The sequence below is a fragment of the Lethenteron reissneri genome, chromosome 32 (assembly GCF_015708825.2).
Source record: "Lethenteron reissneri isolate LAM-NWPU_2019-01 chromosome 32, ASM1570882v1, whole genome shotgun sequence".
Taxonomy (NCBI): Eukaryota; Metazoa; Chordata; class Hyperoartia; order Petromyzontiformes; family Petromyzontidae; genus Lethenteron; species Lethenteron reissneri.
The window spans coordinates 8,747,198-8,774,110 of NC_083810.1; the positions used below are offsets into that span (position 1 = coordinate 8,747,198).

Consider the following 26,913-nt stretch of genomic DNA (forward strand, 5'->3'; position numbering starts at 1 on the left):
GTGAATCAACAAATTGTTGAACTGCACCCACTGCCTGAAGTGAAGCAACGTTGGCCGGGTGCAATGGTTTCACGCTGAGTAAGAGTGTGTGCAAGCCGAACCCTGCCCCCGCCCCCGCCCCGGCCCACCCTTAGACAGTGAGCATTCCTACCCCCATATCTCACATTTGACGTCGTCATTTTTATTGAGTAATCGGTCTTTTTCTGTCATGGATAATTCGAGATGAACCGTAAGCGAGTGTTCTTTAACCCAGCTGTGCAATTCCTTTAGCCTTAATGTAATTGGGCCAAGCGTTGAAGGGTAAAATATGTAAATGCCTCGCCCGGATGTTACACATTAACCACAAGCCAAATATAGCGGGAAAAGCAAAAGTGGGGCACTTATTTGACTGTACACTACTCTCTCTAGTTGTTTTTGCAGAAAGATTCGCTTAATTCAATTTGTCACTCTTTATGTTAAGCGAAATTGGGCAGGCGTAATAATGGATGTTTTGAAACCGATAGAAATCTACTAATGGCACGTGAAGTTGGTAATTTAGCGCATTGCGCGATTTTGAATGATTATTTTTGCAGCAGTGTAATATCACATACACGCAAGGGTGCGTGTTTTATCCGTGCCTTAGTTGGACACACAAACAAACTACTCTTCTGTTGAGCCGACTCGCAGACCGAATTGGTTCATGCCATTACCGACGACCCACGGCACAAGGACCGACAACGTTTCTATAGTAGCTCTCCACCACACCTCTGCCCTCAGCCGGATGTCTTATGTAAGGGAAGCTACCTTCGTGTGTAGATTTTTCACGGTTGTGCTGCGTAGCTTCATGTTCTTGGGCTGGTTGTATCACGCGTTGTTCGGCGCGACATCGATGTTCTTCAGCAACCGATGAGATCTCAGCGTGTGGAGCGAAACGTCAGACAGACATCGTGCCAAACGACGCGCGGTAACAACCTAAAGACACTGCGGAGAGGTGTACGGCACAATGGCGGAAACAAACGTAGTGGCGTTGTTGTTGTTGTGGGTCTCGCTGTCGCCGTAATTAATGGCGCGTTTTCTCCACCCCCAATAAAACGTCGGAGATGACATCGGCGAGTGAAGCGGCTCTCGAAAGCGGCCGACGATAATTGAATGGGGCTGGGTGGTAGGAGGGCAGTGGCTTTGTAGACAATATGCTTTTGGGCTGTATACGTTGGTGTAATGTAAGCACTGTGTGTACAAGGCGTGACTTTCACCATTCAAATATTCAAGAAACATTGAAAAAAATAAAATGGGTCATAATAAGACCGGCTGCATTTTAACCAATGCACGTGTGACGTGCCTTCTCAAAGAGCGCACCATTTAAAATATTCCATTAGATTAACCTGCCTGTCTTCTCAAGCTCCCAGTCTGGTTAATTGGCTTAGGGCTATTCAAATATCATTATCATCTGCAAACCTTACGTCAGGACTAGTTATTTATAATGGAGCTTTGTGCACTGGGATTTATACTACATGCGTGAGCAATGATGCAGGTTTGGTGACGACAAAAAATATTTGCTTGGCTTTGGAAGTGCCGTGGCATCGTTTGCTCAAGTGGATCATGAAGATGCCGTTTCGTGTGGGAGAGGCTCTGGTTATTGGTTTCGCCTGAAATCATTAGGGCGTTGGTGACGACACCCGCTGCCGTCTAGAGAAATATGACGGCCCTGCACGTGTGTGTACGTGTTTTTCTATTGTGTTTTATTGATGAATGTCAGAGTAGAATGAGATGAGACAGGAGTGTGAGGCTTGGGTGAAACCATTTTAGCATGGCTTAAAGTGATGAAGAACCAAATTACATTTTGATGTAATTTGACAAGTTGTGGGTAGCAGAGGGTGATCGGAAAAATCTATTGTTGTCATGTACTTCTGTGCTCCAACATCAATGCTTGCCGGCTTAACCAACGCGTGCTGACCAACGTGGTGAAGTATGGTCAAACGATGTGGTGAGGCCCTCATCCAGCAGAGGTTTGACAAAGGGTTTTCCTTGCATACTCATTTATGTTTCTCGTGATCGGTTTATGTAAACCCTCGCCACCGTCTCAGCCCAGTGGGTTTGGGAGTTTTACAAATCTCTGCGTGATCCACCAAGCATCGCACGGGATCACAAAATAAGTTGGAGGTTAAAATCCAGTGACCAGTCCTCATTAATACTGCGAGCGAATGAACCATAAAAATAAACACTGTCTGCTTCACAGTGGATGTTAGATATCTCGTGACTGTCGTTTGCAAGAAAGTCGTGGCATTGTGCGCTAGCGTCAGGGGTCCACATTTTCTAAACTTCGCCGCCAATTACTCACGTAGAAGCTACATAGCAATTATTGCCCCCCACTGTTGCGCACACTTCGCAGGACACTCCTGAAAGAAAATCACGAGACTCGGTGAGGTTTTCCTGGGAAAACGAGCATCATGAAAATATTAATATTATTAACAGGTTTTGATGGCTGAATGCCTCTGTCAGTGCCTTATCAGGAGTGCCGTGCTCTTGTGTGCCCCAATTTCACACTGGTACCCTTGGGATGCCTGCGGCTCACACACAGCATTTTCAGAGGTTGTTTGTACTGGAATTGACACGCAAATAACCTTCAAATCTTTAAAAAACATGACGTTTTTTGCCAGTTGTATTGGCGGTGTGCTTTTGGCGTCAGGTCCGGAGACAGAGAATTGTTGATTTGAAATGCATTACCCCATGTTAGAGGAACAGCCCAGAAGTACTTCTGATTTGCCTTCCAGTGACCTCTTATCCACAATCTGCGAGGGGAGGGGGGGGGTGCACTTCCCCACATGCCCCGCCGTGGAAGAGGTCATCACGTGACAGTCAAAACCAAACCGTAATTTTTTCGAATTGAGTGAAAAAAAAACAAATTTGCTCTTGATTTTTTTTACGCAGCCAATCAATGGTGACCAGTCTGAGACCAATGATCTCACTACAATTGAGACCACAGCTTAAGTGTTAGCGGTTAAAACTCCGATTGGATTTCGAATCTGGGAGATCTTGACTGTACCGGCTCAGCGTCTCGGACCTCCAAACCACTTCCTTGGCCCCCCGCCCCCCGGCGTTAACGTTCCACTCCTAATCGCGTCGCTCCGCTTTTCGCGGCTCGTCAATCAAGCCCGGCGGGGAGTTGTTGTTTTTTTAATTCCAAAATGTTTTATTTCATTTTTAACCACCAAAAGAAATCCTTGCCTGCTGCCGGGTTAGAAACGGGAGCTTTTGTAATAGCGTTATGCGTGGCGGATTTCTTGTCATTTGCTCGCGGTAAGCGCATCTAATGGCATGAGGTATTTTATGCCTCTTTTGCACATTGTGGGATTGCTGTGACGTACTGTGCTCGCGTGTGTGTGTGTGCTCGCGCGCGCGTGTGGTTTTTTTGCTGTTATAAATAATGGAGTGTGATGGTTAGATCCGACAGTAGAGGCCAATAAGTAGTCTTCACAGGCCTTGAGACAATTCTATATAAAGCACATCTTCAAGGCAGCTAAGGATGCTCCTTATGGAACAACAAGCTTGTCTCGGTAGATTTACATTCATGATAATAATAATAAGTAGAATAACTTATCCAGATAACCCACACTGATTCCAAGGACTCTTTCAAAGAGGGTTCTGCTACATTGGGTTTTCATTTGATGTTTTCAGCCAATTTAATGAGGTTGATTTGAAGCTTTCGTGACTGCAGGAATTACTCTTTGGTTCTTTCGGTAAAATCACGTAGAAGTAAAATAAACTAAATAATAGAATACGACGATTCTATTGCATCACAAGCCGTCGTTATCAGGTATAACTAAATTTGAGAGAGAGACAAAACACAGACACAGAGACACACAGACAGACACACAAGCAGAGAGACAACACAGAGAGGGACACACAACATAGTCTCTCTCTGTGTATGGAGGGAAAAAGGCTGCTTAAAATTTTACATGATAAGCCACTTCGTTGAGCTATCATTTGTGGCCAGGTCACTTTTGGGTCTTTCCTGGTAATATAAAAATGATAATTAGAAATGTGGGAGGAAACCAGAGTACCCCGAGAAACCCCAACGCACGTCATCGGTGATAACACGCAAAGGTCCACAAGAATGGGTGGACGAACCCCGATTTTCTCTACTGCCATTTCCTGGTCTCTCAAAGCATCGCATCACAGGCGGGGGCTGCTACGGCGCTTTAATGCAAGCACAATGCGCGATGTAAGCAGGTCTGTGAATTTTATCCGTAATCCTCGCTCTCCCGCGAAGCTCAGCAACTTCCCAACTAAGTCAAAAACGTGCACCCCTCCTTAGCCACTATTCTATTAAAACGCAGCTTGATGAGGCAGCTGGCAGTCAGTGTGTCTGTAAGGCAGAGTGCTTGTCAACACAAAGGACCTTCAGTGTGCATGTTAGAGAATAACACCGGATGTACTCGTTGACCTTACACGACCAAACAACCCCGAATGTGCCTGGTGAAAAATGGTCTCGAGACTACGGTGTGGTCTTTCTACGTAAACAAGTGTAGTAATAATAATCTCAGTGGATCTTGGAAGCTAAGTGGGGTGGGGCTGAGCCTGGTTCGTCCTTCGATGGGCGACCGCCATGCATGGAAGGATGTGGGGATATGGGGGCTACGTGGTGGGCAGCGGTTGGCAGTCCAGCCAAAATCCGCTGTTGTACTGAACTACCACGCTCTCCGCCTTCACCATCCCCTAATGCAGGCTTGGGCTGCGAGGTGGCTATGAGACAGTGGTCCAGCAATGGATTCTTGAATCTCCGTGTGGAGCTTTGACTCGTGCCCCTTCATATGGGTGGTCAGTTCATTCTGAGTTCTCGGGTTGCATCTCAGAGAACTCGGAATTTCTTGGCCATGCACCCAAATGTAAGTAAGGACACTGCTAATAAAACAGTCTTGAGACTCAATGAGGCTTTCCTCGTTAAATCGATTTACATTTTATTACGATTGGACGGAGAATATAATTCTCGACTAAACTAATGGTAGATAATGAGATTTCTTAACGCAGTGAGAAAAACGTCCTTCGCCGGTCTGTGTGCCTTGTTATTTTGGAATATGACCTCACTTCGTGAATTTCTGTTCAGAATATCCACTTCAGTACATATCAGTTTCTGCATCATTCAGTAAAATGAACAAAAAATGAATGAATACTCTTAACCTTTACGGATAACCTGGCAAGTGCCCTTTGACACCAAGATGCCAGGTGTCCTTTTCACAAGACAGACCCTGGGTGAATATTTGTTTTAACGCCGTGCACAAATGTACTGCACGTGACGGGGTCATTGGTCTTACAGTGCCCGGCCCGAGGGGGGCGGTTGGGGGGGTGAAGGTTTTGAGGGTGGGGAATTTGGGGGTTGGGGGGTGCTGGGTGATCTAGTCCAGTAACCATCTCACACTCAAATCGATGTCACATCGCTCAGAGCTCCTCTTCAGTTTAAATTGGAATCTTGCCGTGCCCGGGCAGTGGCCAAGATCATCATCAGCCAATTTTTCCGCTGCTGGATGAAGAACTCCGCCAAGCCAATGCCATCCCCCACAGTGATGCAATGCAACAGTCCCAAACGATCCATTTTGCTTCCCGCACACGAACCGGTTTCATGGCTCCGTCTCCGAGGTGGACGTTCCTCTTCCAACTTTTGTCTGCTTGCGCTCCCATCTTGAGTCTCTACCAATGGCCGACGGTTGGCTACATACGGTGTGAAAGAAGTTCAACATACGTACATCGCCGTTTTTTTGTCACGTGTCCTGCTCTAGCCTGCTTCGTGTTATCAGGGTGATGTGTATAACTTTTCGTATTTTCTCTAATCCACGTGGAATCGGCTATGGATCCAGAACCACGGAGACTGTCAAAGTAAATGGTATGATGACTGAAAGGGGGCAAGGATAAGCGTGTAGAAGTGCACGCTTGTAATTGCATTGAAAGACCGTCAAGGGAACATCACCCCCCACCACAGCTTGTGAGATCGCAACATTTTAGCACAGCGTGTGAGATAGCAACATTTTAGTGCATGGGTTGTAAATCTTAATGTGTGACTGATCCAGGTAATAACAATAATAACAATTACTTTTAGTGTCTTTCCAAGAAATCCATTGGCAGGCACTTGACTGAAAAAGATAAATAGCAGCCCTTTCGTTTGATCAATAACGATACATACGTACATACACGCGCGCACACTCTTTCATATGTAACAGCACGGTGACATGGCCAGACAAATGAGACTGCTCACGCAGCTTTGTGCAACTCCCAAACCCGCTGGGCCGGGCTGCAAGGTGGTGGCACAGCTGTAAGGTTATCGAATCCATCTGTGCAGAAATTTGAGTTGTTACTCCAGTGGTATGCATGTTGGGTTTTCTCTGTGTACTCCGCTTTCTCTCCCACACGAAGCCAAACTCTCATCGATGGGATTGGCCAAGCATTCCCGTGTAACAGGACACCCCCTCAAAAAGAGTCTTGAAACTCAGTGAAGCTTTCGTGGGTAAATTATTGTAATGTATTGTGCTATGAAGGAAGGACATTGCATGAAACATTGTCTTTTTTTTTTAAGCCTAGGTGATTTCAGTTGTTTCTTTAGTCGTGTAATGATGTGTTGACTCAGCGATGAATCCGTATTATTGTAGTCATGATACGTGCTTCGAATCGTTTGCATACAAATGTATTCAAATGAATGGATTCTTGAATCCAATTGTGACTGAATTGTTCATTGTATTGTGAGGGAGGCAAGTTGTGGCGGTGCCTAGTAAAAACATCAGCCATAATCTATCCTCTGCAGGGGGAAAACCTCCCTAAATCGTTGCTATCTCTCACGGTCTTGCAATTGTAGTGCCATAGGTGGGCCACACTTATCAGCAGTGGTGGACAGGGCCCATCTGCAGGTACCTCGGACCCCCAGGGGAGGGGCGACTGGGGGCTCTATGATCCTAGACAGCTAAGCCCTCGGCAGCCCCTCCCCTCTTGGGCTGGCACAATGGCCTCTCCCCTGGGGGTCCGAGGTACCTACAGATGGGCCCTGTCCACCACTGCTGGTAAGTGTGGCCCACCTATGGCACTACACAATGCAAAAATATTAGCTAGCGGCTGCACAAGCTTAGGTCATTGCGGCATCTCTTTGGTAGACTTGCTCGCGGGCGTGATTGCTCCTTTGCTCACCACTGTCACAAGTCTCGACCACCGGCCAGCATTCCTTCTAGCGGCGCATCCTGTCCAAGCCCACTTAGGATATTATTTGTAAATCTCTGGTTATGATAAGCCCTGTGGGTAACCAAACGTACCGATTTTCCTTTAAAAAACATGATGGCCGACAAGGGCACGGTCGACAAGACAATCATGACTATGTCCCATGGGGGTAGATGCAAAGTTTTCCAAATGAACCCTCACCTCTGATCAACGACGCCAACACGTGCCACGCTAAGTTGCAACAGTCTACCAATGAACCCTGTAACCTCGGCACTGCTCTTTGTCCAGTCCCGTTGTGTCCCCGTTGCATTTCCTTAATGGACGTTGCGATGGAATTGGCCCTGGGGGTTGAGGCCAAGCATTGATCGCCGGGGCACAGGAATTCACAGCCTCTCAGGTCGGTGGCAGCAGCCTCTTGGGTGCTTTGAGTCCTAAGAGTTTCTCCTGCCAATCTTAGGATCATCAATACGTCTCTTCGGTTTGTCTATTGGAGCCGCTGGCATATTTTACACGGGGGTTCTCCCCAAGTCTTCCCCGTCAATTTAGTTCTCACCTAGTTGGATGACTTGCACAGTCTCCGTAGGCTTTATGGAAGCCTGGAAAGCAGAGACTGCGGGCGGTCACTGCGTCCCGTCATGTCACATGGAGCGGGAGAAGGTGGAGTTCGTTAATTATCAGGAATGGTTGGTCGGTTGAGTGAAGGGCAAATGATGGTTAAGTTTATTTTAAACAGAAGCCGTTAATGAGGTGCATTGCACATTGGTGTTATGTCAGTCATGTAATAATTAATTGATCCATCGATTTGAAATAGCTATTTGTGCTCATGATACGTACGTCAAAACATGTTTGAGGATTGATTCTTTCTGATCAATGTATAGGTAGGTTGGTAGGTAATTGGAATCCTTGATTTTACGAGATAACAGCTGATGGAGAGCAAACTAGTCATTTTCAAGTGGGACATGGGCTACAAAAGAATATAGTAAACATTTAAATTATATATATCGCAGAAAACATTCAACAATAATTCACAGTAGATTACCAACACCCAATTCATTAGACCAAATAATAATGTACAGTAAAATTAAAGTAGATAAAAATCTAATTTGAGGTGGCATGGTGGTGCAGTTGTTACCCGCACTGAACCTGGCTACCTAAAGTTTGATTCCTGGCCATAGCTAACACCAGTGGCAGGAGTCATGTCTGAACCGGTCCTGGTCCCCCCTGCGCTACGGCAACCCTCATTTAACTAGCGTGGTGAAGTATGGTCAAACAACCCCCATGACTGACGGGACGTGGGGGAGGACTTCATCCCGAAAGTGGATTGGCAAAGCAATTAATCCGTTCTTAATCCATTTAAAAAAAACCTGATTGGAGAGGAAAAAGAGAGATGCAGTGCTGCGGGGGTGTTTGTAATTCACTAAAATCCTGCAGCCACCAACAGAGTGCACTTCCTGGGCAGGGGAATAACGCTCATTGCAAACCTAATTAATTTATTTGCTCTCTCTTAGCTTTGGAAAGCCTCACCGAGTCTCAGAGACCCTCTCTCTCAGAAGAGCTCCTGCACACAATCGCCCTCCATTAGAGATTCACGCATGGTGGTAAAGTGAGGGAGGTGCCAAAGGGACACTTACCACCACGGCCTCCACTGCCCTTCTTAGAAACGTTTAGAGAGCAGTTTGTTTGTACCGTACAGGAGTACTGCGTTGGCTTTCTGCCTTTCTTTTCAGTGCTTGTGCTACTGTGCAGTTCTCGGGCTGGGTTGTGTAGTTAGGTTGTATCGTGTGTGTCTTGAACACTCGCCTCTTTAAACTTGGACTTTTACCACCTAGTTCTGGCCGTTTACCCAGCAGGTTCTATTTATTTTCTGCTTTCCGTATTGGGACCTTACGGATGAAATGTCCCTTACAGATGTAAATTTTATCGTTATTGTTGTTCGGCAAGATGCCCAATGTTTCGCTGCACGTGCTGGGAGCTTCTTGAATCAAGGCTGTTTTATGTCATCCAACATTTTTTTTATTTTACATTAATGTAAAATGCCCATTACATGCGTGCATTTATTTTTAATAATAATTTCGTGTTATATTTCTAGCAAAAATACTTTCATTTGTGTGCAATCAATTTTGTTAACCACAATTATTTATAATCTTGGTTCTTTTAGTAAAGTGACGTAGAAGGAAAATAATAAAATAATAAAAAATTACTATAAAATTATCACGACGTTTCGATTGCAACACAAGCAATCATCATCAGAATTTAAATGTTTTATTTTTATTATTTTATTATTTCCCTTCTACGTGACTTTACTGAAAGAACCAAGAATATGAGTCCCTGCAGTCACGAAAGCTTTAAATCACAATTATTTACCCAATTTTTGTCGATAATTATTGGTTTCCTTTTGACAGGAAAGAATATATGTACAAGCCCTTGGTCCGTTCACTGTTGGGTGAAGGCGTGTACCCCTCTTTGTGTCAATCACGGGGGTTTGTTTGACTCTGCAGTGTGCTTCACCATGCCTGCCCACTCAGTTTGGATTGCTGAATTCTGAGAGCGTACAATTACAGTACAACAATGGATTTAGCTGCCCTGGGCCTCCACTGCCCATCACTATTAGGACAATTTTGAAATCGAACGTGTCACTGTATATCATTCCGCCGGCCTTAGTTTGATTCCTGGCCGCTCATTGACGCAATTATATGGTATACACGAGGTCGTGGGTTTGATCCCTCCACATTTAGAAATATCCTTTGAGAGTATTTGTTTGCGTTAAATTTCCACATGATAGCCCAACTTAGTTGAACTATCATTTGTGGCCAGGTTGCTCCTGAAAAAGAGCTATATAGCTCAGTGGGCCTTACCTGGTAAAAAAAAAATAGTTTAGATTATCTGAAGCGGTCCTGGGCATCCCATCGGTCAATTCAGCCACAAATGAGCACATGATGTGGTGTGTTATTAGTATTATTACCAGGAAAGTCTCACAAAGTCTCATGAGGAGAGGGTTACCAACCTTTAATAGTAGGGGGCTGATGATTGCTATGCATAATCCCAATTGCATAATTTGCGATAATTTTTTTCAAATTTAGGCCATGACGCCAGAACACAACCGTCTATTTGGCAATTACATCACGGGATCTTTAATGTCCACTGCGAAGCGGACTGCGGATACGGTATTTTTATGGTTGATAAGCACCGCGGTATTAACCGGTGTTGTATTCGAACACTACCACCAGGCTGTGGCGCCGTCCAACTTCAGCACTGGGGAGACGGAGGCAGCCTGATGTGGTGCTGACGCATGCCCATGGTCACAAATACACGAAGTTTCGCTTGAAAATGTGTCAAGACAAGGTCCAGGAAGTTAGAGTCAAATCCAGGAAGTCAGAATAACTGTGCCACCTGACCCGGTTTCTTGAATGTTTTTGATTCCATCATAGCAATAACTGATATCTTACCCTCCACAAATTTATCCTAACTTTACCGTCACCCCTCTGCGCGCGTGTGCAGGCCGACGGCACGGATGGCGCCCTGCCGCCGCCCGAAATCAAGCTGCACAGCAACCCGTCGGCCTTCAACGTGTACGCCAGCGTGCGCCAGTGCGTGCTTGAGCGGCGCTGGCGTGCCGGCTGGCCCGCAGGCTCCCTCGGCTCGGGCGGCGCCATGGGCTCCCTGCTGCCCGGCGGCGCCGCGGGTCGCGCGGGAGGCGCGCTGGCCGGCGGGGCGGCGGGGGCGGCCGCCGGGGTGCAAGCGTCGCTGTCGGCGGCGCAGCTGACGGGAGCCGGGGGGCTGGCCGCGTTTGGCGGCGACTCGGAGAGCGAGGAGGAGGACGAGGAGGCCCGCGAGCCGCCCACAAAATTACCCAAGGTCAGAATCAGAATATCTGTTTAGACTGGAGCAGTTTTTTTGACAGATGTCCTTAAGGGGCAGATCAGAACGTTCCACGTTATTACAACATGGATGTAACTACGTAACTTTACCGAAAGAACCAAAGAGCAAGGATGTATTTAGCATCTACATCTTCATGCGACTGTACAGAAACTGGCTTTATTTCACAGGTAATGTGTTCTAATTTCCAGAAGCTTTTAGTGGTGGTCTGTTTTTCACATCTTAAAGGATTTATTTTTAGCTGTGTATAATTCTGTTCCAATGATGCTCCTAGCATCCTGTCATGAGACTAATTTATAAAAGGAGCCCTCACAGTGTGCAGTGGAACATAAGCTCGTTTTAAAGCGACCTCCGAAGACGCTCTGTGATGTCACATTCCTGGGCTGTTCTCGCACACTTGTACACGGGCTACGCACCGCTCAGCGTGATGTGCAATGTTTTGGTCTATGTGCTGAGAGCATCTGCAGGAGCGGTGGTAATTATTTTGCTCACGGCAGCCCCCCCCTCCACCATGCTGTAGACTCCCTAACCCCTGTTCAATTCCAGGCTCCAGAGCTTCCTCTGTGCCTATTTGGCTGATTTGCCCCTCTATCTTCTTGTAAAATAACTATGCCCACATTTCTTTGCAACTTCTTTGAGAAGCGCTTGCGTTCAGACGCTGCGCAAGCTCGCGTTGTAATTGTATTGAGCTCCATTTAGAAATTACCCGTCGCTTTCCTTTGCTGGCAACGGCACAGTGCAATTTGTTATTTATAAGGCACCTAATTGAGACCGCGGATGGAGATACCGTGTGAATGTGCGGGCCGTCGGCTAAAGCGATGAGTTGGGTACTTGTCAGCACAAAGAAACTTTCCTTTTCTAAAAATCTGTTTTCTTTATGGCCTCAGAAGCTGCATTAAACTAATGTATTATTAATCCTACAATTTCCACCATCCTTCATCATCATCATCATCCTTTTATTATTGATTATGATGTCATTACCGTAATGGGTCTTAATTGTTACTTTTGCAATTACTGTTCATTTAAGGTTATTCATTTTGTTCTCATTTCTATATGATATTACTATCATGCGTGTAATAATACGCCGTAATCTTGCATGTTATGACCGACGTTATAATTCAGCCCTTTCCACTGCTGGATATCACCGCCGTGGTTCAAATGCAACTCGGAGGCTCGTTCGTGGTTGTTGGTGGCTGTTCCCTTGAATTTAACTTATCGATTCCTTCACCGGCTGTTTCGTCTCATGTGATCCATATTGAGTCGGACCATCACACTGCAGGTCACAACAACAGTCACTCACCCACCCATTGACCCATTCACTCACCCACCCACTGGCCCATTCACTCACCCACCCACTGACCCACTCACCGACTCATCCACTCAATTGCTCACCCACTCACCCACACTGCTGGTCACAACACCTCAATTTATGCAACTTCTTTTGCATTGCTACACTTTGGCATTTCCCTCCCATTGCCTTTTCTCCCAATCTCTTATAATCACCTTACGCACTTCAACAAACGTGTTAACCCTTTTCTATTACAACTGTGATAGTGCTGTTTGTTGCTGGTCACTTGAAATTTTGCCCAACTATACGAAAAAAATGACCATCATCATTGTTGCGGTTATCACATCATCATCTGCAGTTTCACCATTATCTTCTTAATAATTTGTCTTTTGTTCATTGCTTTCAAAAATCAATGCCAAATGATTAATAAGTCATGTTGCTAGTATTGTTATTGTCACCATTGTTAGCTTCTTTGTCATCATACTCGCTAATGTAATTTGCTTGATCATCATCAGTAACCTCATCATTATAATAACATGGTTTTGGTTATCATCAGTCACCATCATTAGGATTAACATGGTTTTTATTATTATTATCAATCACCATCATCAAGATAATTAACTTGGTTTCGATCATCATCGAATCACCATCAATTCACACGGTTCGATCATTGAAATCAATTGCCAACAGTCTTCAGTTGCCTTTCATTACATTACAACGCCTTTAATAACAGTGATGATGATGATGATAATAATAATCGTTGTGCGTGCCGAATGCTGAATAATGAATGACGATGGTGGTATTGTAGACGGTGTGTCTGCCGACTAATCCATGCTAACAATGGCCGGCTGCTCAGTAATGGAGGCTCACCCCGGCACGCATGCTGCTGGCAATCGGCAGTGAAGAGTGCCGCGCATAAATCATTTGGCTGCCAGTCGAGGCTCGCTATTACACGGCTTTGCCATTCATAGTGGAGGGGAGGGGGGGGTTGCAATCTTTCCAGCAGCCTCCTGCCACATTGCTACAAAGTGCCTCCCTTGTCCCACCGCTTTGGTGTGAAACACCAATAGTAAATACCCTCCGTTTATTCGGGAAATCCTCACCGGGTCTCGGGACTCTTTATTTGTTTCAGGAGGGTCCTCTGCTACATGGAGTTATTTGGCCATTTCATTTTTTTTTAAATAAGCATTTGGCTTTGTGTGGGAGGAAAGCGTAGTACCCGGAGGGAAACCCACCACGCATTTGAGGGGATAGCACTCGCATCTCTGCACAGATGGAATCAGAGGCAGGGGGTCAGCAGCACAGATGATTGAGGGAAGGGAGTTCCAAACTGAACAAATGATTGATACTCTTTGGTTTTTTCGGTAAAGTCACGTAGGTTAAAAGAAAACAAATAAATTAAATCACGACGTTTCGGAAGCAACACAAGCTTCCGTCTTCTTGTGTTGCCTCCGAATCGTCGTGATTTCATTTATTTGTTTTCTTTTAACCTACGTGACTTTACCGAAAAAAACAAAGAGTATGAATCCTTGCAGTCATGAAAGCTTCAAATCTAAAATGAAGTTGACTTCATGCGCCGACCTCCCAGTTTGACTGGGGTCTTAAACAGAAATCTCATCCTTTCCCTTATAAAGGAAGCCAGCGATCAGAATTGCATGTGCATAATAAGATTTTTAAAAATGTAACAAAATAATCAAAGCTGCAGTTTTTTTTGCTAATTTCTTTTTAACGACATGCAGTTCTCTTGAGTTTTTTTTCTGTTTGGGACGTCTGTCGGGCCTTCTGCTGCCCTGCGAGCCTGCAGCTTTTGCCGTGCCGAGTGACGTGACCAGAGGGGACAACCGTCATCCCCCGCACAACATTGTGTCCAGTTCCTTTCAGCTTCCACGCCGCCCCAGCACCCTGTTCTCCACCTGTCCTACCGTACTTAACCCACTGGTTGGTTGGTAGAGCCAGTCTCACATTGCCTAGAATGCTGCACAATGAATCTGGCAACCCACAGGTCAAATGCCAATCATGGGTAATATTAGTGGTGAGTGATATCTGAACCGGTCTTGCCCCCCTCTGCCCCAACCCCACAGCCCCGGCTGCCTACCTCACCGAGCCGCGCTGACCAGCATGCTGAAGTATGGTCAAACATCCCCCGTGACCGACACAGCATGGGGAGGTCTTTGCCCAGCAGTGGACTGTGAATTGAAATTTCGAACCCGCTGGCCATCGCTCACGCAACTGCCGTCTGCGTCTTCCACTTCCCTGTGTGTGCCCCCCACGTCCCCCCAGATTGTCGGCATGGGCCTGTGCGGCGTGTTTGAGCTGATCCGCGAGACGAGACGGAGCCACCCGGCGGTGTGTGCACGCAGCCTGCAGGCGCTGCTCGATGTGCTGCAGGGACAGCTGCCCGAGGGCCTGCAGAGTGAGCCCAGCGACATTCTGGGTGAGTGGGTGCCAGGTGTGGGGGTATGCGTGTGGGGGCGGTGTACGTTTTTTGGGTGTGCGTGTGGGGGCAGGTGTCGGGGGGGGGGGGGGGGGAGCGTGGTGGTTCACACACTGCGCCGTGCTTCACACACTGCGCCACGAAACCTGGCAAACCGAGTTCGATTCCCACACGTGGATAATATAGCTGATGAAAATCTGAAACGGTTCTGGGCCCTCCCCTAAACTGGCTGTGCCTGAATTAAGTACCTGGTGCCCTGTGTAAACATCACCACTGGGGAGACAAAGGTGGCAGGGTGTGTGTGCAATGTGCTGTGCCTTTATAGGTGCTTGCTAACAAGAATTGCCCAAACAGTCTGTTAAAGTCAAAGTAAGGGTTCTTTTATGAGATCTGCATGTGTGGATAGGTGTGTGTGGATAGGCATGTGATGGTTAACCCCACACCACGCCCTGCCATTCATTATCATGAATCACAGGGGGATGGTGTCAGGATTCAGTCACAATTCCACTCAATAATCAGTTATTTATAACATCATTCTTTTTCCCAATTTTATGCCAGCTTTGATATCGACGTCGTGTCACGAGGTGAAGGACTGCCCATTCCAACCTTTCACATCACTCCCATGTCAGAATTCAAGGTCACGATTTGATTATTCATAACCTACAGCATGGCAGTGACCAGTGGCAGCAGTCGGATAAATCTCGAGTGTGGCACAGATTTACAAGAAACAATGTTGCTCACTGTCACTCCTTTGTTTACCCAGCGAACCCTCACTGAGTCTCGTGGCTCTCTTAGGAGGGTCTTGCCAAATGTTTGCAGTCAGGGCAACGGTTACAATCTGCAATCCCAATTGAGCTATTTGCGGGTAAATTTTTCAAATTTGACAAATTTGGACCGTGACTCCAGCGTGTACAGTGGTCTATTGTCGCGAACGATCTCACGGGATCTTTAACTGTCCACTGGAAAAGTGGGTGGCTGGCTCTATTTTACAGGTCATACTTGCCGTGTTACCGCTGCCCCTAATCTGGGGGTGAGATAGGAAGTTGGAAGATTAAAAAGGAAACCTGGGATCTGAGAGAACCCACACATAATAGGGGATAATCAGCAATAGCCATGATCTATCCACTGTTGCATGAAGGCCCTTCCCAAATCGTCGCCATCTCTCATGGTCTCGTGATGCAATAATCCACCTCGCTTCCTGCACATAAACCAATCTTATTGCCCCATCTATGATGGCTTATAACTTTGCAAGATAGAGTGCAGTACAGCCTCCTAGCTGTACTGACGTATCTTTACCACCTCATAGCCAGGTGGAATGGGAGTTTCACTGCACATTATGGCCACAAGCTCCAATGTCAAAAGCATTGAGTTACCAGGTTATGCATCTAGTGGTGCGTCAATCCTAACACTCACGGTACGTGAATCAGAGCATGCAATTAAGAATAGTCTATTTACATTTTATGCGAATTTAATTAAAGATTTTCTGATATTACATTGCATCTAATGGAGCAAATAAGACTGTGCAATTGCCACCGGAATAACGAGAAATTATGAAGGTGAGACAAAAAGAGAATCTATGCTTGAATCGAAATCGCAACCCTGAATTGCGACAATGAATCTCAAGCGTTGCATCGGTGAATTGTTACACGCCTAATTACAGGTGTGCAGTGGAGCGTTGGTGCATTGGTGAGAAAAATACGGCTATGAAACCACCAACCCTACTCCAACTCCTTGCCATGTCAAACATTAGTGGCGAGTGACATCTGAACTGGTCTTGGGTCCCCTTCACCAATATGCACTGACCAGCTTGCTGAAGTATGGTCAGACGTCCCCCACGATCGACATGGCGTGGGGAGGGCCTCATCCAGCCGTGGATTGCGCCAAAACAACCGGCTGTATTCACACACCCCCGTAGCTCCGAGGTCAACGGTAGAATTCGTACATCGCCACAGCGGGACGTTTTTGATCTGTCATTTTGACTCAACCATTACAGAGCGTGACTGTCGCATCACACCTCCCAACGCCTCTCATCTACTCCCACCATCTCCTACGGCTACTGTCAGCTGTTCTTATGGGGAGTGGGGGGGCGGGTCAGTCGGGGGGGGGGGGTGGTCAGGTGGTAGGGGGTGGGGTAAGAGGGAAGGAACGAGTGTGCGGAGGCGCGCACGCCCTGAATGTTGAACAGTGGTGATGTCACTGCTGCTCAGCTGGTTCTGGAAAATGATGTCGGTAGCAGGCGGCAGCCGTGCCATGATGGATTCTTGCATCGTTCAGCGTTAACCCCTTCTGCTCTTTCTGCCTCTGAGAGACTGTTATTTTTGTAGCATACGCCAAAAAGAGAATCGATTTAAGATTAAAACACCGTATTGCCTTGACAGAATTAGGTGATGGCTAATTCAAATACACATACAATTAGCGATTGAAATGGCTGTACTGTATAAGCATACATTACAAAAAATAGTATTTTTCTTTGTCACTGCCTTCCTCAACATCATCTGTGAAATATCCACTGCTGCATTAAGGCCCTCCCCAAACTGTCACAGTCTCACTATCTAGCTTTTGCTGCACAAACTGATTTTATTGCTCCATCTCCAAGGGAGATGAACCATCGGACATGTGTGCCTCTTGGCTGCCAATGCATCGTTAGTCTCAACCACCAGCGAAATATCGTAATGTTGCTAGCAACAATGCCGTTATCGCCTGTGTTGGTCTGTTTCGCTCGCGTAGTGGTGACACAGACCACCTCTTGCAGAACCAAATTCAACAAATCGCACAAAAACTGCCCTACCCAAGGGTGTTTAGGTCGCCATCTCCTGGGTGTGGCAGTACAGCGATTGGATTGATTTTCATCGCTATTCTCGCCGTACGTTGGATGTTTGCTGTCTGTGCGGGAGTGGTACCCGTCTCGCTCTCGTGGGAATTTTCCTCCCGGATGCTTCCATTTTGTTCCCACGTGTGGAGATGTGGAGATGGGTGAATGTTCCAATATTGCACCACAGAGCTTGGCCAATTGTTTGCTCTGGTTCTGGCTGCCTTCACTGCCTGTGTGTGGTTTCCTGCGCCTCCTTGCTGATAACTGAGACGCAATTAATTCAAGTGACCACTGGTCCATACTCTAGGGGGCAGCACTTTCCCACCTGTCTTGCAACATGAGAGTAATGTCCTTTGCATGACGGACTGATACTTTTCATTCTCAGAGCTGGAATTTAGCCAAATTCAGTGGAGAACCATATTTTAATTTGAAGATTTTTTTTTACGCGGTTATTGATGGCCCTGTCTGAGACCATAAACTTCACTACACTTGCTATCACGGTTTAATAACTACTCAGTTGACGTGAGCCTATGGGTATGGATATGAGCCGATTGTACTTCATTGGTGACATGGGCTGAGACCATAAACTCGTTATGAATTGGTACCTCGGTAATTTGTTCCAGAAGGTAGGAGGACTTAGACCCGAAAATGACGTATACCAAACGAATTTTTCCCATAAGAAATATAGGGGAAGGAAATAATCTGTTCCAGAGTATAAGAAATTATATTTTATATGGCATATTATACATTAATGGGGTTGTATCAAATAATTTAGACACTACTTATTACTAAAATGCATACATAAGTTAAAATAAATGCATAAATAATTTAAAATAAATTGAAATAAAAATTAAACGTAACATCACTTTACCTTGCTGAGAGGAGGTGATAGCCTACGAGGATGGTGGTGAGGAAGGGGAGGAGGAGATGCTATTTTTTTGAAGGAGAGTCCCCTTCCATTAAAACTACTGCACAGGCAGACTGAGGAGCGGCGCTTTGTCTCAGTCGTGAACGGGGTCTACGCGGGTACGCGGTGACGCATCCCGACCCATACAAGTTCTTGCAAGCGTGTCGTATCCCAAGCAAGACGTCGTATCCCAAGACATTTTTTTCTCGTCAAAACACGACGTATATATTCCAAAGCGGTTGTATACCGAGGTATGACTGTATTTGAGAACCCGCTTGAATCGAACCCCATGTTCACAGCGGTGCTGGTGGCTCTCAATGTCTTTGTCCTCTGAGCAACCTCGCCACCACATTGACTTTGGCACGCCCCTCTCTCAACAACGTTTGTCGGTCACGCAGAGGCTCTGTTCGCGCTGCTTCTGGACCTGACGACGAGAAACGGGCCCGGCTCGTCGTCCGCATCGACGCGTGCGAACGGCGGGGTCGAGGGGAGCACCGGAGGAGGAGGTTCATCTTCCACCGCCACCGGCTCTTCTTCCTCGGCGGGCGCGAACAGCGACAGCATCACGTCGCTGGCGTGCGCATGCCTCTTCAGCCTCGTCGTGGCGTGGGGCGATACGGGCAAGATCCTGCGCGCCGTCTCGGCCATCCTCTCCCGCAACAGCAGCCTGTCATCGCAAATCATACAGGTGCGCTCACGCCTAGAGGATTGTCCGTCACTACACGTTATTGCGATCCATGCTGTTTTTATGCCGGTAGGCAGTTCTACACAAGTTAGGCAACCTCGAGGTCACGTGATCAAATCACCTGCAATGCACCTGATCTGGTCAGTCGGCCTCTGTGTTCGTCTCTGTCTCTCTGTTTCTCACGTGGTCCCTGTGTCGCCCTGTGTCTGCTTCCATGTGTCTCTTTGTGTCTTTATGTGCATGGCTGTGCGTGTGTTTGTCTCCTTGCAGTAGTGTAGCGGTTCATACACTGCACTACGAACCCGGCGACCCGAATTAGATTCCCACTCAACGGCCAACACCAGTGCTGTATATCTTAATTGGTCATAGGCCTCCCCTACGTCGACTCGGCCTCAAATGAGTATCTGGTGCAATGTGGAAACATCGCTACTGGGGAGACTAAGGCAGCAGGGCATGGTGCTAGCCACCCACCCCCTTCGTATGCTGTACAGCCTTCATAGGTACTGCTACTCACGAACAGTACTTGCCCCAACAGTCTGTTGAAAGGTTATACGGAGGATCTTTGCTTGTCTCATTGCCTGCCAATTTGTCTGCCTCCAACTGCTCCTCTGTCTTTCTCTCAAAGTCGATCCAAACGTTCGAGTAAGCCACGCTTCTTTGCGCAGTTGTCAAATTTTCCATACAACTTCCTTCGCTAGCACCCGTGTTTCTCATCCACGCGTCCTAGCCGGTGACACGCACTCTGCTCCTCGTGTCGTCCGAAGGTGCCGGCCATCCTGAGCGCGCTGCAGCGGTCCGTGCAGGCCGCCCTTGTGGGGCGAGCGCAGCTGCAGGACTGGTGCAGCGGGGGCGTGCGGCGGCGCGCGCTGGTGCAGCGCTGGATCCTACGGGAGGTGTCCACGGAGCTTGCAGAGCGGTGCCTCATGCAGAGCGACGGCGCCTATCTCTACGTGCTCACTAGCAAGGGCCTCTACAAGGTCGGCTCCGGCTACGGCGGCACCGTGCGGGTAAGTTCATTTGTTTGCGCGCTCGGTTTTTTGTCCGCTTGTTCGTCCGTTTGTTATACTCGTCAATCGAAGGCACCGCACGTCGCACCGCCGCTTCCTTCTGTATGTATGTGCGGTATGTTTAACTTCTTTCACACCATATGTAGCCCAGCCGTGATAATCGGAGGTGCCGGGGAAGCACAATAAACTAAACACAAAAGGCAGTTCTGCTCTATGCCGCAGATGTTGCAGAGTTGACACCTGACCCTTGAGGATTGTTCTTACAGCCTCCTCATCGTCTCCACCGTTTGGTTTTAGATCCGAACATTGTTACACGATTGGCATGTCCTTCAAGGACCACTCTTACGTTACGTCAGAAACATATTTGGTGGTCTGGCCGAGACTCAACAATTCACTTCGCTTGAGAAGCCCAGTTTGAATATGGGCAGTTGGAACCTAGGATTTAAATCCAGGATCTCAGCGGTCCCGGCTCAATTTCCAGTTACCGGATCCTGAACTGTTGACCTTGTATGTCTCGTGTTGTCCGTTGCTTTGCCATAGGGCCACGTGTACCACTGCAATCTGTCCATTCGCAACCGGAAGGATCGCAAGGCGTGGCTGGGACACATACAGGTACCTACAGACGTGAATATAAACATACGGATGTGAATACACACATGCGGTACATAATCGCACACGCTCGGACATGAACACGCATGGCTGATGCTGCATGAAGATCAAAATGATGTCTCTGACCTGCCTATGTCCTAAAATGTACATATTCCTCTTTATTTCTCTCAAATTCATTTCAAGTGTACCCCTTTGCATGCTATTTGAACACTTTCTATTTTCTTTGTTAACGCCCAGATTTTTTGATGCATTCACCCTCATAACAGGTAAATGCATAAAATACATTAAATATATCCGACTATAACCACGCGTCGGAAAACGTTCCAGAGTCGATGCACATGAATGATTTTTCTTCCTCGTCCTTTTTTTTTCCCGGGGCTGGCTTTGTCTTTGCAGGGGCGGCTGCTGTACCAAGACTGCGCCACCTCGGGACAGCCGGGCACCGCCGTGAGCATCCACGCCGAGACGCTGGAGCATGGCCCACCCGTGAGCCTGCCCGGTGAGCGACGCGGTTTCAACAAAACGTCGCCCTTTTTACACGCTTTGTTGTATCCTCAAATCTTGTAACTCAATTTTTACCCACTTCCCAATGTGGTATCGACTGCAAACTTGGTATACTTATGTCATAGTGATAACAATACCATATTCTATTATAAAAAATAAAATAAAAATTTCTAAATATTATTTTTACACGCGTTTTATTTACTCACGCTGTCTGTTGTTGTATCCTCAAATCTTGTAACTCAATTTTTACCCACTTCCCAATGTCGGTATCGACTGCAAGCTTGGTATGCTTATGTCATAGTGATGACAATACTGTATTCTATCATTAAAAAGAAAAAATATTTATTTTTAAACATTCTTTTTTATATGTTATGTTTCGGCTTGGGTCTAATTGTCCACGCTCAACTAACGTTGGCTGTAAATCACCACGGTCCCTTACGTTATGGCAAGCTTCGGGGCCACTTCTTGGAGTCGTGGAGTTCTTCCATTACTAGTTCGAGAACGATCCACAGAAGTGTATATATGTATGTATGTTGAGCTTCTTTCTTACCGTACGTAGCCAACCATGCTCATCGAAGGTGCAAAGTGGATGGTAAAATATAGCTTGAGTCACATAGCCAGGCACGATGGGGGGTGCCCTTGTAATCCAGCGCTTTGAAGGTGAGGGTTTTGTAGCTGGTGCAGATTTGTGACACTTCCCACTAGCCGCCACATGGGCTGCGAGGTAGGCCGGAAGATGGCAAAACAGAAAGAACTCATCTGTGCGGACTTTTGAGTGCTACCCCCTCTCTTGCATGTTAGGCAGGGGGGGGGCATAACACTCAATCCCTGTACAGATTGAAATGAACCCGCTTGCTGTACTGCCATACTATGGCAAGCCAGAAGATTGCGATCTCGACGCCCACGGGTAGGGTGCTGTATTACAGACGTCCCCGTGATCTCTGCATGTAACTCCCCTTCTCCTATGTGTGCAGGCCGCAGCGTGGATGGAGAGAGCATTCTGTTTACAGATGGGGAGCACGTGAACCAAATCGCGGCCTCCAAAGATGTAAGTGAAGTTGTATCGCTTAAAAATAAACTCAATAGTGTAAGAGAATTCATGTTGAGATTGCTCTTTCAGTGTGGAGTGGTTTTGTTGTGTTTACAGTGCTACGCTACACACACAGCGACCCGAGTTCGATTTCTTCTCACAGCGAACCGATATTTGAAACGGTCCTGTGCCTCCCCTGAGTTGGGTTAGCCTTGAAATGAGTACCTGTGTGCTGTGTTCGCTCTCGTAGGTGCTCGCTAACAGCACTTGCCCCAACAGTCTGTTAAGCTGTAGGGGGTATTTTTGTCTTGTCTTTGATGTTAGTGGGCGGCTCAGCGATGAGTGTGTTCACAAGAATATTCGGAGCGGTGTGATTCTGTGACCTTCCCAGAATTATTTTTGAACAAAGTCCATGGGGACTGGATTAGACAATGTGACACTTTGGCTCCTTCGTTTTGGTGGTTGACACCGCAAATGAGGTGTCACATCCCGGCGGCATGACCCAGCAGAAACCCCCAAAAAATACACCCCGGAGAAGTTGATTTTAAATAAAAAACGGTGAATAAATGTGAATCGCTCTACCGGCGGCGCGTAATCAGGCAGAATGTCACCCACAATTTACGAGTATCATTTTTTTTGGGGTGGTTGTGTTGGATGGCGCCACAGTGAAGCTATTTGGCCATGTCTGACTTTAACACCTGGGCACAGCAGCTGACCTTCTTCATACCCATCGGGAAATAGTCTCATTCATTGATTCACAGATTGCACTTCAATCGTTTCACTCACAAACTAATGCATTATGTGTTGTGGTGCGTACGACTCAATTGTTTGCGACTGGTAACGACGAATCGAGCTGAGAGTGGTGGCACACAACTCACCAAGAGCTTTGTGGAGATGCAAATGTCACGAAACTCCATTCCCATCGTGGGCGTCGAGGAACTGTCGTACCCTGGCTCTGCCAGGAAAAATTCAGGACAGCAAAATTGTACTTTCTACCCATTCCGTCTGTATGGGGTAGAGTGTCGCCCCCTGGCACGCTTGGCTTTTCCCCGGGTGCTCCAGTTTCCTCCCACATGTAAACGCTCATTATTGGCCAATATTACCTTAATATGTAGGGGATCGCAAAGTTTGGCCAATCATTGGTGCCAATTTATAAGGCGCAATTCATCCAAGGGTCTCGGTGCGCCATGCACAATTTAAGGACATATAAATACAGTAAAACCTTGGATTGCGAGTAACTTGGTCTGCGAGTGTTTTGCAAGACGAGCAAACATTTTAAATAAATATTAATTTGATAAACGAGCGAGGTCTTGCAATACGAGTAGTACGTATACGCTTTGTCTGCCGAGCGTCACGTGATCACAACTGATATACGAGTGCTTTGGATTACAAGCACGTTTCCGGAACGAATTATGCTCGCAATTCAAGGTTTTACTGTACAACAAAGTTCAGAGTCTACTGTTCATACATGGAAAGCGTAGGACAGGTGAAAAAGGGTGAGTCTTTAGAGAAGACCTAAACATGGCAAGTGACATCACCTGTCTAACCACTGGTGAGAGTGCATTCCATAGTCTTTGGGCAGCACATGCAAATGCTCAGTCACCCCAGGTGCAGAGTCGAGTTCTCGGCACATGGAGCAGATATAAATCAGCAGATCAGAGAGGCCGTGACGGTACATGCAGGTGTATCAGTTGTTAAATATACCAAAACAAAGTTGTCTCGCTTTAGCCTTACAGGTGGGAAGTTCCGCTCGCGCGCACCTATTGGCCCCGGCACGGAAAATATTATTGAGGACCTGCTCCCATCCCCACCCCTCAGGACGGGTTCGTGGTGCGAGCGCTGTCCGTTGGCTCGGAGCCACCCCCACAGCAGGAGCTGCAGCTGAAGCTGGCGCGCAAGTGCCTGCACGCATGCGGCCTCTCGCTGCTCGACATGGAGAAGGACCTGCACATCATCAGTAAGGCGCACGCGGGAAGCCACTCGCGCTCACTCCTGTTTCTCTCCTCTTCCCCCACTGGCGCCGTGCTCCCTACCAACAAACAATGTCAGTTGGCGCAAACCAAGTTGCACGCAATCATTGTTGTTTCTAGGGTGCCACGGTGGCGAGATGTTCACTACCTAGCCTGGTTATGCAGGAGGTCGCGGGTTCGATTCCAACCCTGACGCCTGTATATTTGGAGTTTGCATGTTCTTCCTGTGGTCGCGTGGATTTTTCTCAGGGTCCTCCGCTTTTTCCCTCCACATTTAGAAACGTGCGTTTCCAGTATTCGACTGCTATGAATTTCCACATGATAAGCCACTTTGTTGAGCGATCATTTTTGGCCAGTTCGCTGAAAGATAGCTACATAGCTGAGTGGGCCTTACCTGGTAAAAAAATAGTTTATTATAGTTTTAACTCCGCGTTTGCTCAAATAGCGCCATGCCTTTGCTCTATAACACCATCAGCAAAGCACAAGCAAAGCTGCTTGTGGGTTTCGTTGTCTATCTCCTTCCCTGACTGGCCCTGTGTTCTCAACCACAATGTCATTATTAAGGCACTTGTAAAGATGAAATGTGTGTAGTGATCATAAATCAACGTCTAAGTTCGAAACCATCATCAGTAAGTCATCGTCCTTGTTTCTTCTCTCTTGCCCCACCGATATTATGCCTATACTTACCACACCATCAGTGTGGTGTGTACGATGGGAATAATTTCTCTCTTCCTGCTCCACTGGCACTATGGCTCTACCTACAACATCGTCAGCAGGTGCTAGGGAACTGCATATGGCCATCTCTTTCTCTCTCTCTCCTCTTGCCTGACCGGCATCCCAATCATCATCACAAACAAAGCTGCAAGACTATGAGAAGTGGAGAGGAATTCAAAGTAACCATTAAATCACCCTGCAAAGGTTCCAAGTGGCAAATGAAAAGACCGTAGGGAGGGGAAATCTTTATGGAAAAACAAGTGATATTTTGACGCTTACCTTAGCCATGGTAACGTTTGTTCCTTCACCTCATTGCGATGACAGGAGCCGTCACCAAATAAACTGAACAAGCATCACTTTGTCGCCTTGTAGGCACAGGCTTTGACGAGGAGATGGCCATACTTGGAGCTGGTCGCGAGTTCGCTTTAATGAGAACGGCCAACGGAAAGGTAATTAATCCTTCGGTACAACAGCCTCCGGTTTCTATGCATCACAAAATAACGAAACTGCTCGGGGGGGTTGGGCAGGTGGCTCACAGTGTCTGCTACCAGGGCAGAATGGTGAGCTGGCACTGCTGATATTCTGGGTCGGAATGTCGGGTTTATCGACAAATGATTAATCCTTCTTGCACGGGTGACCCGCACACAGAAACAGGTTGTTTGAATCTCCTGTGCGATTTACGGTGTGCAGGCGAGATCAGTGCAGCAAAACACACTGTTGTACTGTTCTTCTGTGCTCCCACGTGTACGAACCCCCTCACCCCCCCACCTTCGCCAACCCGCGCCAAGCAGCGTGGCAAACCTTGATTAAACAATCCCCGGTGCCGAAGTGGGCAAGCCCTTATCCAGCAGTGTTATGTATGTATGTATGTTGAACTTCTTTCGCACAGTACGTAGCCAACCGTGCTAATCGGAGGTACGGAAAGTCAGCAGATTAACAAAAGTCAGTGGGTTAACAAAAGGGGACGGCGCTGTGCTCGTACGCGAACCGATGCATCGTCATACACCTCCCCGCTGGCCGGCGACTGCAGGTTTACTACACGGGCAAGTACCAGAGCCTGGGCATCAAGCAGGGTGGCCCGGCCGTGGGCAAGTGGGTGGAACTGCCTCTCACCAAGTCGCCCAAGATCATGCAGTTTGCCGTGGGCCACGACGGCGGCCATGCGCTCATGGTGGCGGAGGACGGCAGCGTCTTCTTCACCGGCACCGCCAAGAAGGGCGAGGACGGCGAGTCTGGTAAGCCGCCGCGCCGCGCCTGCCCCCGACGTTGACGCCCCGATGGGCAGAGGAGAGGGGTCTCCTCTGCCCATCGGGGCGCCACTGGCAGTTCATGTTCGCAGTATTAGCGCCTGGCGCGGAAAACGTCATTCGAGGTGGAACAATTGGTCGATTGAGAAGCTGGTTAATCGATTGGAAATTGTAATGGCTAGTCTGTTGCGGTTGATTGCTCGGACCCCTTTCAAAAAAATGGCAGCCACCATGATGTCCTGCCTCCTGAAGGTGGGAAACCCCCGCCCAACAAGCCACGGCCTCCGTGCATTTGCTAATGATACCGATGATGTCACCAAGCCCTGCCCATTACCTCCCATCCAGCGGCACACGCAGGAACGGAGGTGACACTTTATTTTCCAACTATTTGCATGTGCATCGATTAGTTGAGAAATCGAACCGATGATCAGGAGAGTAATACATTTCGATCTTTCACACCAGCTGATTTCATCCCTGTACTTCCGTGGTGGACGTCCTCTCGGGTGTGTTGCCTCCTTAACCTGCTCTGTCATCAGTCTCGACCACTAGCTATGATCAAGTCCAGCCCAAGCCCCCTTCAGTATGACATGTTAACTTGTGTATGTTCCCCGATTCACGTTTGTTTGAATACAAATCAAGTTTCAAATCAAGTTTACA

General features: G+C 47.4%; 1 protein-coding gene across 1 annotated transcript in view; it reads left to right on the forward strand.

The window, feature by feature from the left end:
* The window catches only part of MYCBP2 (MYC binding protein 2), a 121,312-nt gene that overhangs the window by 12,864 nt on the left and 81,535 nt on the right, over positions 1-26,913 (forward strand). The window contains 10 exon segments of the mRNA XM_061563890.1: positions 10,672-11,028; positions 14,618-14,771; positions 18,889-19,178; positions 19,940-20,182; positions 20,723-20,794; positions 21,188-21,290; positions 22,270-22,343; positions 24,144-24,282; positions 25,382-25,458; positions 26,040-26,244. Of these exon segments, the coding sequence (XP_061419874.1) occupies positions 10,672-11,028; positions 14,618-14,771; positions 18,889-19,178; positions 19,940-20,182; positions 20,723-20,794; positions 21,188-21,290; positions 22,270-22,343; positions 24,144-24,282; positions 25,382-25,458; positions 26,040-26,244 (1,714 nt within the window).